Source organism: Microtus oregoni, unplaced genomic scaffold (assembly GCF_018167655.1).
Source record: "Microtus oregoni isolate MIOR12 unplaced genomic scaffold, Mior012 000012F_ref0000307, whole genome shotgun sequence".
NCBI classification, from domain to species: domain Eukaryota; kingdom Metazoa; phylum Chordata; class Mammalia; order Rodentia; family Cricetidae; genus Microtus; species Microtus oregoni.
In genome coordinates this window covers 48,110,965-48,126,266 of record NW_024543071.1, presented here as the reverse complement: position 1 = coordinate 48,126,266, position 15,302 = coordinate 48,110,965, and the positions used below count along the sequence as shown (strand labels likewise).

General features: G+C 50.2%; 1 protein-coding gene across 1 annotated transcript in view; it reads right to left on the bottom strand.

The window, feature by feature from the left end:
* Positions 1 to 11,606, bottom strand: part of Fads2 (fatty acid desaturase 2) — a 39,882-nt gene extending 28,276 nt beyond the window's left edge. The window contains exons 1-2 of the mRNA XM_041660879.1: positions 11,278 to 11,606; positions 1,572 to 1,682 (exon numbers count right to left, since the gene is read on the bottom strand). Coding sequence (XP_041516813.1) covers positions 1,572 to 1,682; positions 11,278 to 11,484 — 318 coding nt within the window. The 5' untranslated portion in view covers positions 11,485 to 11,606. The remainder of the gene's footprint in view (positions 1 to 1,571; positions 1,683 to 11,277) is intronic.
* Between the last annotated feature and the right edge of the window lie 3,696 nt (positions 11,607 to 15,302).

Below are 15,302 nucleotides of genomic sequence, written 5' to 3'. Positions count from 1 at the left end.
GCACTCACTCAGTAGACCTGGCTGGCCTTGAACTCACAGAGATCCACCTGCCTCTGCCTCCCAAGTGCTGGGATTAAAGGCGTGTGCCGCCACCACCCAGTTTACACCAATCCAATTTTGTAAAGGACAAATTACAGCATGAGGTGCCTGGAGGGGTCAAAAGCTTTAGAGACAGTGGAACGGTGTTTGTGAGGGACTGCAGGGAGTGAGGAGCTATTGTGAAGGTCATAGAATGCCTGGTGGACACGACATTGAACGTCCTAGAACTGGCTGGCGAGGGTAGCTTTACAACAGTGCAATTGCTCTCCACACCACCGACCACCACGCCTCAGAAGAGAGCACTTGCACCTTTCACTACCTGACTCTGTGCAGGTACAGGATGGCTCCTGCTTATGAGCACTGAGGATGCCAGAGAAGCCACAGTGAGTGTGGAGCATAGGGGCCAGGGAGGCAGAGAGTCCTCTATGGAGGACCAACCAAGAATCCAGGTCAGGAAAGAGCCTGTGTCCTGCCAGGCTTTGCTGGGGCCCTGGGGTGGAGGCTAGGAAAGAATCACTCCAGCCCAGGAAGGGAGCAGAAGGGGCCAGCCTGGTCTGGTTTCCCTCAAGAAACGTCTCTGCCCTGGATGGCAGTTGGAGATGCCATCTCCTTAGGACAGGCACAGCTGTTGGTGGCTAGCCCTCTCCTGCTGGCACCAAGGCCACACGTAGTATGCCTGTTGAAGGGATACTCTGAGATCATGGTGTGCCTCTGAGGACCTGAACCAGCCGACCCTACAAGATGCCAGGCCAACAGGCTCCGGACACAGGGATGGGTCCCCTCAGCCCCACTTAGGGCTAGGGGAAGCCTAGGCTCCATAGGGGACTCTAGTAGACGAAGGTGAGGATTGAGGGGAGAACAAGGAACCCTCAAGGGTTAGGGAAACTCTGAAACATGCGGCTCTACACAGTTCCATCGCACACGCATGCCAGGTCTGGTCTAGAAGCTGCTTCACCACCCAACACTCAGGTGGTGAGGCCAGGGGAGTTCTTTTTACATACTGTCATTTGAAGTCCGGTACTCAGCAGGGCATCAGACTCAGTGACTGAAGCCCAGCGCTCAGTGGGGCATCAGACTCAATGACTTAAAGCCCAGCGCTCAGTGGGGCATCAGACTCAATGACTTAAAAGCCCAGCACTCCGTGGGGCCTGTCTCAGTGACAAAGGAGTAAATGACGGTTAGTCTTTCTCAAAGTGACTCGTTCTAAACAAACAACCACACTTCATTAGCTGATACTGTCTCACCATTTCTGCCCTTTCTTACATAGTCGAGTACCAGACCAACACCTGGCAGCTTGGTTGAAACAAGGGGCAAAGAGACCAGCGGGGGAGAGAGGGGATGCCATTAACTGTCACCCAACCAGAGACTCCCAGGGGACACTCTAAGGTCCTCCCTGACCTACGGTGCTCAGGGTCTCCTGGACAGGCTGGAAGACTCTCCTGCCGCGGCCCTGACAGTGGGGTCCTGGGGAGAAAGTACTCTCACCCCTGCCGTTCATCGGCCTCGTCCAACTCCCACCAAGTCCCACTTACACTCTTGCCACGGTCCAGGCTGGGCTCCTCTGGGGCCAGCTCACCAATCAGCAAGGGCTTCAGGAACTTGCCCACGAAGTCGAGGTCCAGGTGGAAGGCACGAAAGGCATCCTGGAAAGCAGAGAAGCAGCCGGTAAAGCTGAGCCCCAACCGTCTGCAGGAAGGATGGTGCTGAGCAGCATCTCCGCCCAGACCCAGTGGTAAGGGCTCACTCCAGACTCAGCCCCCGGAAACATTCCCATTACAGGTCTCCAACAGCAAACAGGAACCATCCTGAGCTTCTGCACTGGCACCAGGCCTGCTGAGCTGGCCAAGGGTCTATGGACAGACAAGACTTCAGGGAGATGTAGCAGGTAGGCACCGGACTCCGAGAAGACAGTCCTGGCCCGCTCCTGTGCTGAGTGTCTTCCACAAAGTACACCACCCACCACTCCGGAGATCTCCTTATCCACATGGTCACAATTACCACTGAAGGAAGAAGACCCAAGGCGGGGGTTTAACTCAGTGATAAAAATGCCTGCCCAACATGATCAAGGCCCTCAGCTGGATCCCTAACATTCTGAAAATGTGCTTAGATGATATTCAACAGTAACAGGAAGAAAGATAAAATAAAGCCATGTAAAATAATTCCTGAAAACCCTGCCACAGGGTTGGGGAAACTAAACTATTGCTAAAGGCATTGGTTAGGGGCTGGAGAGATGACTCAGTGGTTTAGAGCACTGGCTGCTCTTCCAAAGGTCCTGAGTTCAACCACATGGTGGTTCACAACCATCTGTAATGAGATCTGGCACTTCTCTGGCGTGTGGGCTTACATGGAGGCAGAATTTTGCATACATAATAAATAAATCTTGAAAAAAAATAAAGGCATAGGTTATGCCTTGTTTTATTTTCATTAGCTTGCAAATTCCTCTAACGTTACTATTATGTTCTGCATTTTAACCTTTCTTGTTCCGAAGATGAAGCAAAAATATGATTAATTCTGGCAACATTAGAAAATGCGCAGAAGAATGAAGGAGGCAACTCATCACCATGTGGGAAGTGTTTCTACCAGCTTTTTTTCCCACAGACAATGACAAAGATCATCTCCACAAAATCATGCATCTCTCCTGGAGGTGAGTCTGCTCCAGATGATGCCCCAGGGTGTGTAACTGGATGCTCCGGATGCTCCAAGGTGTGTAACTGGATGCTCCCTCCAGTTTCACGTTTATCCTGCTTCCCACCACTCATTCAAATTGAGGCACTGCAGGATTGAGTTGAACAAGCCATATGAAATCAACATAGTGAGGCAGGGAGACGTAAGTGTGGGACAATGGTCTAAATGGAGACATCATATGAACCACATGACACGCATGAACCACAGGCTTTCACTAGAAAGGCTCCTGTTTGGAAGGAAAACAGATGTTACACAAGACTTTTGGGAGGCAGATGTGAAAACAAAAGTGGGCACTGAGTTTTTGAACCAGTGGGGATTATTAACTTTTCAAGGCAGGGTTTCGTGCCATCCAGGTTGGCCTTTAAGCTCCTATGTAGCCAAAGATAACCTTTATCTTCCTGCTTTAATCTCCCAAGTGTTGGGACACAGGCATGTGCCGCCGTGCCTGGTTTATGCAATGCTTGGGCCTGAATCCAGCAGCATGCTAGGCAAACAAAGACGAACCTCAGCTCCTGCCTCTAATTATTTCTGCGAATGTGACAGCAGAATTATGATTTCAGATAACATCCTCATGCTTGGGAGAGGATGCTCAAGGACTTGGGGGCACGTTATAGGATTCCGCAACATTCTTGCTGCTTTACTTCTAAAATTTCTTTAGATTTACTTATTTTATGTGAATGAGAATTTTGTCTGCATATAGGGATGCATATTATGTGTGTTCCTGGAACCCAAGAAAGTCAGAAGAGAGCACTGGATCCCTTGAAACTGGAGTTACAGAGAGTTGTTAGCTGTGGACGCTGGGAAATGAACCCAGTCCTCTGAACAGCAGTGTTCTTAACCACTGGGCATCTCTCCAGCCTGTTTTACTTCGTATTTTTTTTTATATGTGTTTACTTGTGTGCATACTCAGCAGAAGTGGAAGTCAGAGGACAATGTTTGCATTGCCCATTTTCTCCATCCACCATATAGGTCCCAGGGACTGAACCCAGGTCACCAGGTTTGGAGGCAAGTGGACTAACTGAAGATTCATCTTGCCCACCCCGATTGGCTCTTTTGACAGTGTATCACGTGGCACAAACTGGCCTCAAACTTGTGTAACCAAGGTTGGCCTGGAATCCTTATCCTCTTGCCCCTACCTTCTGAGCACTGGGATTAAAGGCATGCACCACCAGACCTGGCTTTGATACAACTTAATTTGTCTACACATAGGAGAAAGCAATGGAGTCAAACGTGACTATTGGTGACTCTCGGCTTAGAGGAGGCAGTTTTCTTCAGCTTTCAGCCTCTGCCTTTAGAAAGAGGGTCAAATCAGTAATCCCAGCAAGGCCATCATGTGACCACAAAATAAGATTTTGTTCAAGAAGATGGACGAGCAGCATTTAAAAACAAACAAAATAAACCTCCCCTATCTGAAGGGGAAGTCAAGGGATCAGATCAAAACCAAGGGTCTTTCAAAGAGAGAAGCCTGCTCTCAGGAGCCTCAGGCAGGCAGTGAGGAGGGTGGACCAGTTCTGCTAGCCTCAGGCTTCTCTACAAGAAATAAAAGCAAACAAACAAAAACAAAACTAGACAGACTCTCAAAAAGAAAGACCAGCACGCTGGGCGGTGGTGGCGCACGCCTTTAATCCCAGAGGCAGGCGGATCTCTGGGAGTTTGAGGCCAGCCTGGTCTACAAGAGCTAGTTCCGGGACAGGCACCAAAGCTACAGAGAAACACTGTCTCGAAAAAGAAAAAAAAGAAAGACCAGCAAGAGTTGCCAAAGTCAAGGCGTGGGCCTGGTCCCCTGGGTCCCCTCACAAAAGACAAGAAGTCCCCAATAAGATGCCTCTCCACTGGTTGAAAGGTAAAGTTTGGTGGCTAGCAAGTGCCTTCATTCACCTCAGCCCCTCCTGCCCCCACACACCACCCCCTCCATCCAGGATGCCTCCAGCTAAGGGAGCAAATGACAACCCTGTCTTAACCTTGGTTCCTCCTTAGCCATTTGCACAGGGCTCTGGGACAACCTCAGCCCCCTGAAATTAGGTGAGGGACATTAGCCACATGCCAAGAAAGAAGTCAGGACCTTCGGCGCCTCAAAGCTCCCAGGCAGTGAGGTCCTGAATGCTGGGGAGCGAAGCCAGACTGCAGTCTAGATCACCTGCCTCCAGGAACGCCTCTTACCAGCTCAAAAAATGAGTGCCCCGTGGGACCAGCACACTGTTCTGGCCAGCACAGCAGTCTCTAGAGCACATCAAGTCCCTTCCCACACTCATGCGGGAGCTGGAGCACCTGCTTCAGCGTTACCTGTCAGAAACTCTCCCCAGTGACACATCAGAAAACAGGCTTCTCTGTTTCCTTTCCTTCATACCCACGTCAGCGTCACCAACTGAGGGGCTGGGGATTAAGTGCTTGCCACACAAGTATGAGCATAGGAACCCCCAGCACTCACATAAATGCAAACTACACCAGCGCTGAGAAGACGGAGACAAGAGATTCCCACAGCAACATCCTACCTCAGTAAATAAAGTGGACAATAATAGCAGAAAAGTACCTGATATCAACTCTGGCCTTCAAATGCACACACACACACCTCACATGCCTATATATATGTATGTATATTCATACACATACATACGTACATAAACTGCAGATAAGGCTCAGCTGGGACAGTGATTGCCTAGTGTGCACAAGGCCCTGGCATAAACAGAAGTTTAAGCTGTGGAGACAAAAGTTCAAGCTGCTTTCGGTTACAAGGTGAGTTTGAAGCTAGCCTGAAGTACATAAAATCCTCAAAAAACAAACACACAAAATTGTGTGGCATGCTCACTGTAAAGCCTGTCACCTACAGGAGAAAGAGCCACATCTAGCCTGTTGTGACCGCCACCATACACCTGCTTCACAAGAGAGCTCTCAAGACTTGAAGAACCCCAGGGTCCAGTGGCTGTGAACCCTCTATTCCAGGATGAGCTTCCACCCTGTAGTCCAGGGTAGATTCTGTCCTCTGTCGGGTTTTTTTTTTTTTTTTTTTTTTGGTTTTTCAAGACAGGGTTTCTCTGTGGCTTTGGAGCCTGTCCTGGAACTAGCTCTTGTGGACCAGGCTGGTCTTGAACTCACAGAGATCCGCCTACCTCTGCCTCCCAAGTGCTGGGATTAAAGGCGTGCGCCACTGTCGCCCGGCTGTATATATATATATATATATATATATATCCCAGTAGATACTTCTGAAACATCATTTTAGGCACTCACACCATCGGGCTGGTCTAGCTGTCATTTCCTAAGCTAGGAGAGAGCCACAGGCGTGACCACAGTCATCGGCCACTGTCCACTGAGAGGCAGATCTTTTTGTAGACATTTGTTTGTGTGGTACTAGGAACGAAACTCAGGCTAAATACATTACCGAGTGACATCCTAGCCTTTCGGGTCCTGGTTTATTGATGAGACGAGGTCTAGGAGTTGGCTGGGCAAAGCCTGGGCTAGGACTGACTGTTGATCCTTCTACTGTTAGGACAAAGTCTTCTTTGGGAACTGATCTCTTCAGACGTCTCTGCTTCAAGGGGCCATAGATGTGCCTTGAACACTATGGTTCCCAACAGTTGACTGGTTAGAGGAACGTCAAGTTGCAGAGCGGGCCACAGTGCAAGGCAAGACCAGCCAACCCAAATGATGAGTTTGGAACCAGGGTTAGAAGCGGGCTCTCCTTCTCTGACAGGGAGAGAAGCCAAGTCTTTCTAGGAAGCAGGCCAAGACTCTGGGAAGGTGAAAACGTGGCACTCAGGTGCAGAGGAGGTCTGCACGGGCACCTGGTGGGCTCAGAGGCCCAGATCCTTAGGCTCTGCGCTTGCCGATTGTCTGCTCTTCCTCCTTCTGCAGCCATCCAGCTGCCTTCTCTAGGCACAGCCTCTGCCCCTGCCACCTCCGGGTAGAACTCACTGCTCTTGTCCTCACACCCTGCTGAAGCTCCCCAAGCCTGTTTCTGACTGTGCCCAGGCTCTTCTGCACAGGACAGCTAAATACGGTATCTTTCCACATCCATGAATTGAGTCCAGGATTTGATAAGTACAGGCTCAATAAGTAAGGCACACAGTGTTCTTCGATGACTGTGCAAGGCAGGAGGGACCCTGGAGTTCACAGGCAGAGATTTAAAAAGATGGCAGACACCAGGGATATTGGTTCCTGACTTCCTTTCTGCAGCACACAGGTGCAGGCAGAGCACCAAGTCCACTGGTCTTGTCCCCTCCAAGGAGAAGAGGATGAATAGGTAGGCAGCATGAGCAGGGCCCATGAGCCCCTGGGGAGAGAATATCTGGTAACACAGGATGTGTGGACTTCCCTGGCTGCACAAGAAATAAGTCCCCACAGAGATAGAGCGGGTATGGAGGTGTGATGCCATTTCCCCCCTTTTCATTTATGTGTGCGTATGTTTTTGCATGTGTGCACGTACAGACATGTGCACGTAGGTGGAGGCCCAAGGTCAATGTTGAGAATCATCCTCAATTGCTTTTCCACTTTATTCACCAAACCAGGGCTTGGCAATCAGACTCAGAGTACATTGGCATGGTTGGTCTCGCCAGCCAGCTTGCTCTGGGGAAATCCCATCCCTTCTGCATTCAGAGGCTAGAGTTACAAATCAGCTGCCACTCACACCTGGTATTTATGTGGGTTCTGGGATCCAAGCTTCATTCTCACTATCGGGCAGCAAGCATTTTAACTACTAAGCCATCTCCCCAAATTGTATTTGTATTTTATTAGAACCACTACAAGGGAATGCTGGGGGTGGATATGGAGTCTTCTCCAACCAAACGGCTCCTACTCAGCTAAGGAGAAAAGCTGCCCTCCAGGCCTAGAAACTCCCAATTTAGGTTCTCTTTTCTATAGCCTGGTGCTCCTGTCCTGTCTACAGAGGCACAATTCCGTTTTGACAAGAGCAATATAGATAGGAAAGGCTGAAAGACGGAACCCACCTGTGGTCCCCTTTGCCTTCCTTTGACTCTAAGAGGTAAGTAAGCAAGGCAGACAGGCCAAAAAGCATAGATGGAGAGGTGAGTGTCTGGACATGGAGCACCTAGGTTCAAGCCCAGCCTGAGAAAGAGAAAAAAAGAGACAAAAATCCAGTGGGTGCAGGCCATGTCTGTGAATTATTCATCTTTGCACTGAGGCCCTGCTCAGAGCCCAGTTCGGAACCATGGAGACGCTGCTCAATGAATGTTTGATGAGCTCCTGCTGAAGATGAAAATGCACGTGGGGCTCATTTTGCAATGACCAGATTCCCAAGAAGCGTGCAAACACTCGCATGGGGCATGGGAGACAGCTCTTCGTGCCTACACCAAATCTAAAACAGGAGAAGTTCTGGGGGACCAGCAGGAAATGACCAAAAACATAGAAAGGAGGGGGAAGGAGAGAGAGCAGAAGGTAAGGCTGGAGGGCTTGGTGCCAGAAGATGCTGGCTAGGGCTGACCACCACCTAAGCTGGGTTTCTGAGACTCAGGACGGCAGCAGGACTGACCACAGGCCAGTGGCAGGGCTGACCTGAGAATTAAATGAGATAATATTCCAATGGGTTTGTGAACTGCAAAAATTACATTGTTTTTAGTCACAGAATCTCACTATGGTACCCAGGCTGGCCTCAAAATTTGGGTTCAAGTGATCCTTTAGCTTCAGCCTTCTGAGTAGTTGGAGCTCTGGGCACATGCCACTAAGTGACTTTTTAAAAATGTATCTGTTTTATGTTCGTTGGTGTTTTTTTACCTGCATGTATGTCTGTGTGAGGGTGTCAGACCCCCTGGAACTAGAGTTACAGACAGGTGTGAGCAGCCATGTGCTAGGAAATTGAACCTGGGACCTATGGAAGAGAAGTCAGTACTCTTAACCACTGAGCCATCTCTCCAGACCCATACTGAGTGACTTTTACTAGAACAAGTGAGGCCAGGGTCTGACTACAGAAGGACCAAGTGACAAGTGCTCCATCCTTCTAGGGAAGAAGTGAGCACTTCTGAGGTGTTTCCTCAGAAACAGAAAAATTTCCACTGGATACCTAGATTATACTCAGTCTGGCTTCCTTGACTTCTGTACTCACTCCCCTTCTATCCCAGGTCAAGACATCACAGATAGATATCCTCAGGCCTGGGCCAAACCTCAGTGTGTCAGGTCATTCCCCCTCAAGCTCTCGGAAAGAAGGCAAGGCCCCTAAGGGCAAAGGGGCAAAGTTACTTGCAAAACAGCCTGGAGAGGGATTCCTGCTCTTGAAGATCCCTTTGAAGATCTCCACATTGCCCAAGGCCTTTTTCCAACCTGGTCTCAGACAGTTTAAAAAGAAAAAAAAAAAAGAAAAGAAAAGAAGGCTGGGGGATGCCAAAGAAAACACCACTGCTTCCCTAGCTCTCCTCCAACTCTGTCTCCAGGGAGTGTGTTTTGTGCCCCCAAAAATCTTATCTAGGAAGACAGTAAACCTTGATGCTGTGGCATCAAATGAGCTTGCTTCAATTTACTTTGTTTCCTTCTCCATTTCTCTAGTTGTTGCATTCCTTTTGCTTGTCTCTTAGCTTCCCATTGTGTCCATCCGCTGCTCACTGCTGACGACAAGCGTTATCCTCCACCGGGGTGGGGGTGGAGATAAAGATGGGGGTCTCTCCACCAGAAGACACTATGCATGCATGGGGCACGCCCCATGACTGTATCTGCGGCCTACACTGAGTACCACCTTACCTTTCCTATTATGGGGCGATTAACATCCCAGAGACCAGACTTGCAATCAATGAAAACGATACAGAAAACAGTGAGGTTGGCAGCGAACTGCAAGTCAGGTTTTTCGCACGCAGGAACAAGACATTCAGGTATCTGATGGCTTAGGTCTGAGAACAGACATTTAGAAGAAACCAGGTCAGGGAAAACACACTAAGAACTTCCAAAACAAGGATGAAACATGTCTGATTTCTTAAGTAAACTAGAAAGTTCAAGGCTGTTGTTCAATTGAGCTTCCACACAAGAAAACCTATTTATCTCATGAGATGGAATAAGCAGGTCAAATCTATCACATTCATCGACTTACTTTTTAGGGCACGTTTTGAGGAGAGCCTGGTAAGGGAAAGAGCCTTTTACATTCACCTACAGAGTCATGCACAGACTAGCACGACAAAACAGTGGAAAGACCTCCACCTACGTACAAGCTGGGACATCTTCTCACTGGGAAACCAAGGTATTCGGTGTGGAAAGGTCCAAGCTAGGACACTGGAGGAGTGTGAAAATCTTACACCAACCTAAACTGTGATTAGCATCACCAGTCCCATGCTTAAGCAGGGTTCACAATCAAGGGAAATAGGCTTTAAATACTGTGAATACGGCCAGTCAAGCCTCAGTCTTGAGGAAGATTGTATCCTGTTCACCAAAGTCTCCAGTCCATTGATTAGTTTAGAGGATGGCTACTTCGGCTGATCTCAAAGAGAAGAAAAGAGGCGGAAGTTACGAATTGAAACTAACAAACTTGTACACAAACAGGTCAGCACCCTGGACTTTCAGTGGACCATGAGTTCTGAGTTTATCCCTCTTCTTGCCTCTTCCCACTCATCTTTCCCAAGATCTCTCCAGCCTCGATCTTTTCCTCTGCCTTCAGTTCACCACCACTGCCAAAAACACCCCATCTTCCTCCTTGACATTGCTTGTCCTCTTACCCACCCGACTACACAATCCTTGACAGTTGGGGGTGGGGTTCTATGAAATTGCTGAGCTACACATTAGGTGTGCATAAGAAGGGCAGTCTTGGTTCCAGAGAGGCCCCTGAGATTCCAACGACCTCCAGGAGTGCAAGAAGAAAGGGCGATCCTGACAGGATTTAAAAACAGGAGACTATTGAGTTGAATGTCCGAGAGTAACCCCAGAGGCAGATGGACCTGTTGCTAAGCCAGTCTTGGTGCTACCAAATTCACCTTCTAGACATCCTCTGGACTTGGACTTTGCAAAAGCCAATCCATCCGCCTTCCATCAATTACCCACCCGGTTTCCCAGAAGCCTGGCACTTGGAGTGAGTCGGGATAATCCTCGGGAGCGTGGGAACCTGAGCTACTAGGCAGTCTCTGTCGGGCAGCCATTGTGGACTTTCTCAGACAGGAGTCCAAGCAGGAGCAAGTCCTGGCTGGGAACCAGCTTTCCTTCTCCGCCCCCCAGGTCTGGCAGGAGAGACCCACATATGGCTGCCCGCTCACAGGCGCCCAAGGGTGGCCATTTTCCACATGGGGAGCGCCAAAGCACGAAGGCCGGATCGCCCCCTTGGGAGAGTCCCTGGCTCCGGCTGGACCGGCGCGCGGTATGCACTTGTGAACATGCACCGGGCACAGTTTGCCACTGATGGGACTTCCACAGAGGCGCTAAGGCCGGGGTCCAAAAGGTTTGGCCCAAGTATGCCCAGCTGGCCCAGAGAAGGACGAGTCCAGGCGCGAGATGAGAGCAGTAGGTACACTTTCTTGCCCTCCTGGATGTCCTGCGCTCCATTCACAACTGGAGATCTGTTTGGCGCCCAGGAACCCCGGGTTCCTGACATCGGCCTGCAGTGGACAAGGGTGGCTGGCACCCCCATACCCTTACCGTAGCATCTTCTCCTGAATAGTGTCCGATGACTCTGTGGCCCCCCGGGTGCCGCTGGGACCATTTGGAGACATTGTAGACCTTGCGGTCGATGACGAGCCACCGGTCGGTGCGCAGGTTGTGCTTCTGAATCTCCTCCCAGCGGAAGGTGGGCATCGGAGTCTTGCACTCCGTGCTCCCCTCACCCTGGTTACCTCCCTTCCCCATGCTAACTGTCCGCCCAGATGCCCCGTGCGCTAGGGTCTCAGAGCGCCCGCGGCTGGCGGAGCCAACTGTCCCTCTCCCGGCCACAGTGTGCGGTCGGCGCCCTCCTCGCTTTCGGCTTTTGTCTTCTACTCCTCCTCCCACCGCGCCTCCTCCCCTCGCCTTCGCTCCTCCTCGCCTTCACTGGCTAGTCAGTATCCTTGCCTCCCCTCTGGAGTACCCCTAGCTTCTCAGTGCCCCCCAGCGGTCCCCTTCCCCCGCCTCACCCTCCGCCCGCCTGTTATGGACTTTTGCCTCTGGTGAAAACTCCTGGGTAGCTCAGGGCCTCGACACCTCCTCCACCCCCCAGCCCTCAAGCACCCCTCCCCGCGCCCCGGGCTCTGCATCCTCCAGAGTTCCCCGCCACCCGGGTTTCCACAGTGATCAGCAGAGCGCCTGCACCAATCAGAGCTCGTCGCCCCTCCTGCCATTGGCCCAGGAGGATCTTTCGAAGGCCAGCGGGCTGGAGCCGCGGGTCCCAGCCTCCCCCTCTCTTGCGCCCGCCCGCAAGGAGGCAAGCCCTGCTGGGAGGCCGGCGACGTGTCCGACCTCCTCCCTTCGCTGGCTAGAGTGGGGAAAGCCGTAATAGAGCTCAGTGGAGCTAGGAGGGCGAACAGGGGCGGAGGCTGGGCTTTTCTTTGCGCGCTTCAAAGCGCGGGCGCCTACAGCCCGCGCTCCGGGGATTTGCACCTGATGCCAGCACAAAGGAGGCACAACGGCTGTGGTGAGCACCGCACGGCCTCCGTCTGGACTGTTAGGTGAAGTCCCTCTGGCTAGCTGGAATTGAGATTCCGGTATTGTCTGCGCGTTTCACATTGTCTGTTACTCCTTAGAGAAAGGAGCCTGAAGCGGGTCTCTGTTTAACCAGGGCTCTGAATTTTTTCACTTAGACCATTTTAGAAAAGAACCATGGAGCCTCTACTTTCTTCCTCGTGCTAAATGCGGCGGGAGTGGCCGCTGGGGAGGATGCCAGGATGAACTGGACACCGTTCTTGTCTTGGACTGAGAAAGAGCACACAGCCTGGTTGGAAAACATGAAAACAGTAAAAGCCCACGATTGATTCGGCAGGAGTGTACTGACTGCAGGAGGGAAAGACACTGATACCAAAGGAGTAAGGAGAGGGGCCCTATTCACTAAAGTTTCGCCACAATCCTATGAGATTGTTTGTTGTAGCTAACTTCAAAGTGAAGAGCCCGAGGTTAAGAAAGGTAAAAAAAAAAAAAAAAAAAAAAAAAAAAAAAGAAAGGGTCAAAACACACATGGTTAGCTTTGCTTTGCCCCTTCCAGACTTAGGGCTTCCTTGCTCCTTATTACCCTGCTACAAAAGGAAATACTTGTGCAAAGGTTGATGCCATTTCCACAGTCCCTTCCATAGCATCCCCTTCTCATCCGGTGCTGGCGTCTATCAGGACCACCCTTTCTTTACTCCACAAACTTCAGACTCAGGGAATGTGAGGCTTGCTCAGCTTAGAGGAGGGGGAAACAGACAAACAAAGACCCGCCTAAAAGATAAGAGAGAATGAAGTAGGTGTGGTGGTCCTGTCCAGGAAGTCAACAGTCAGAAGCCTGAGGCAAGGCATTATCATGAGTTCAAGGCTGGCCTGGGCTGCCAGGCAGGCTCTTGCAACTGGAGGGAGGCAGGAATATTAATAGGGAGCAAGACTGGCTTTTATGCTCTTTAAAAATTTAATGTAATGGAGTAGAGAGAACTTTTTTCTAAAGATGGATTGCCACAATATGCAGATAACTTTAATGAAAATTTCTTAAGAGTTGTGAAGCTCCGCAGGATGAATGAGAGTTGAGCGGGAGCCCCAGTACTTGTCTCACAGCAGAACCTTCGAAGACTGAAGAGAGAACAAGTGAGGAGGCCCCGAGAATGAGTCACAGTCCACTCCAAATGAAGGCAGAATAAAGGGATAGAGGGCTCAGGGAATACAGGGCTGACGGTGGGGGAGAGTTCAAGTTGGGAGCATTCCCTCAGTCTACGGATAGACCAGGACTGAAGGCTTCACGGTGGGAGCTGTGAAGAGTGCTAGAAATTCATTGGTCAAGGGTGTGCTCAGATAGACCGGATCTGTGGTATGCAAAAAGAATGTCAAGGCTTGGGGCTGTAGCTGAGCCAGAAGAATACTCAGCCAACATGCTTTAGGCCCTGGCTGACATTTCCAACGTGGAAGCACACACTTGTAATCGTGGCCTTCAAGAGGTAAAGGCGGGACGATTCAAAGTTTAAATTTATCCTTGCTACAGATTGAGCTCAAGGCCAACTCTTTGAGGCCCTTTGGAAAAAGGGAGGGAGGAAAGGAGGGCTGAAAAGATGACTGGGGCTTAAGCACATGTGCTGTGCTTTCAGAGGACCCAAGTTTGATTTCAAGCACCCATGTTGGCTGGGTGGTGGTGTGCCTATAATTTCTTCCACCTCCAGGAGATTCAACACTCTCTTCTGGCATCCTTGGGTACCTGTACGCACATGCACACACCCACACATAATTAAAGTAGTTTTTATGTTTTTGTTTTGAGAGAGAGAGAGGAAGGAAGGAGGGAAGGAAGGAAGGAAGGAAGGAAGAAAGGAAGGAAAATCCAGAGGTGGCTTGGGACTGGAAAGGGATGCAGGCAAGTCAAGAGTCAAAGAAAACAACAGGGTAAGCTAAACGATCTTGGGGGAGAGGTCAGGAGGTCTGGGTTAGGCAATGGCTATAGGAGGCTGGTCCCACACTAGATATGGCCTGACGCTCTCTTTTCTGCCTGATTGCCTCTTCTGCTAGGATGGGCTGGTGAAGCTGTTTACTTAGAGATACCAGATACCTTACAGTATCCAGCCCACGCTAGAACCACCTAGGAGAAGGGGCTATCTCAGATACAGAGACGCAGTTCCTTTGGCTTTTGCCTGTGCCTCCGATTCTGGCACCCTGCACTCCCACCAGCACCAAAAAATGCAGCTTGCTGAGACCCAACCAGGGCATCATTGTGATTATTGATCTTTATCAGAAACAAGAGATCAGCTTGGGTGGCAGGTATTCCAGACCCTTGCAGCATGCCAAATGGGTAAAAGGCCAGGCCAAATCCTCACATGTGTGGAGAGATATGTCCTGTAGGGATGGTGCTCTCACATAGGGTGCTCCTGAGTTGGGGAAAACAGTTTTCCATCTTGCCCTGCATGGAGACTTTGGTAGCTGCTGAAGATGGCTGGTCCATAGTCTAGTTACTCAGGGGGTCAGTGAAAATGGATTACACTGTTCAAACACCCTACACTTAGTAGGGTGTCAAGAGGGAATGCAAGATACAGGTACCTTGTGAGTAAAACCAGAAAAGAGAAAACTCAGAAGAGAGAGTATTCTAGTGTCTTCCATCTCTTCTTTTCATTGTTGGTCAATACGGCCATCTTTAAAATCATCTCTCAAGTTGCCTCCTTCTCATGTCCTCACCTCCAACTCTAAAAGCTCATTTATCATGAGACTTTCGGCATAGTCAGCCCCTTCTTGCTTTATTTCCTATGCCCTGTCATTGCACACTTTCCAGTTCTAAAACACGCTGGTCAGTTTCCCATGACAGTAACAAGCACTGTCAGATCAATCTAAACATGGAAATGGTTTGCTTGCACTCACAGTTTTAAAGGTTTCAAGTATGGTCTGTTGGTCTCCCTACTTAGGACCTGTGGTTTAACAACATGGTAGAACAAGAGGAAGGGTCCCAGGGCTAAGAGATGGCTCAGCCCATAAAGTGCCTGTCACACAAGTATGAGGACATGAGTTCAGATCCCCAGCACTCACTCACAGAGAAG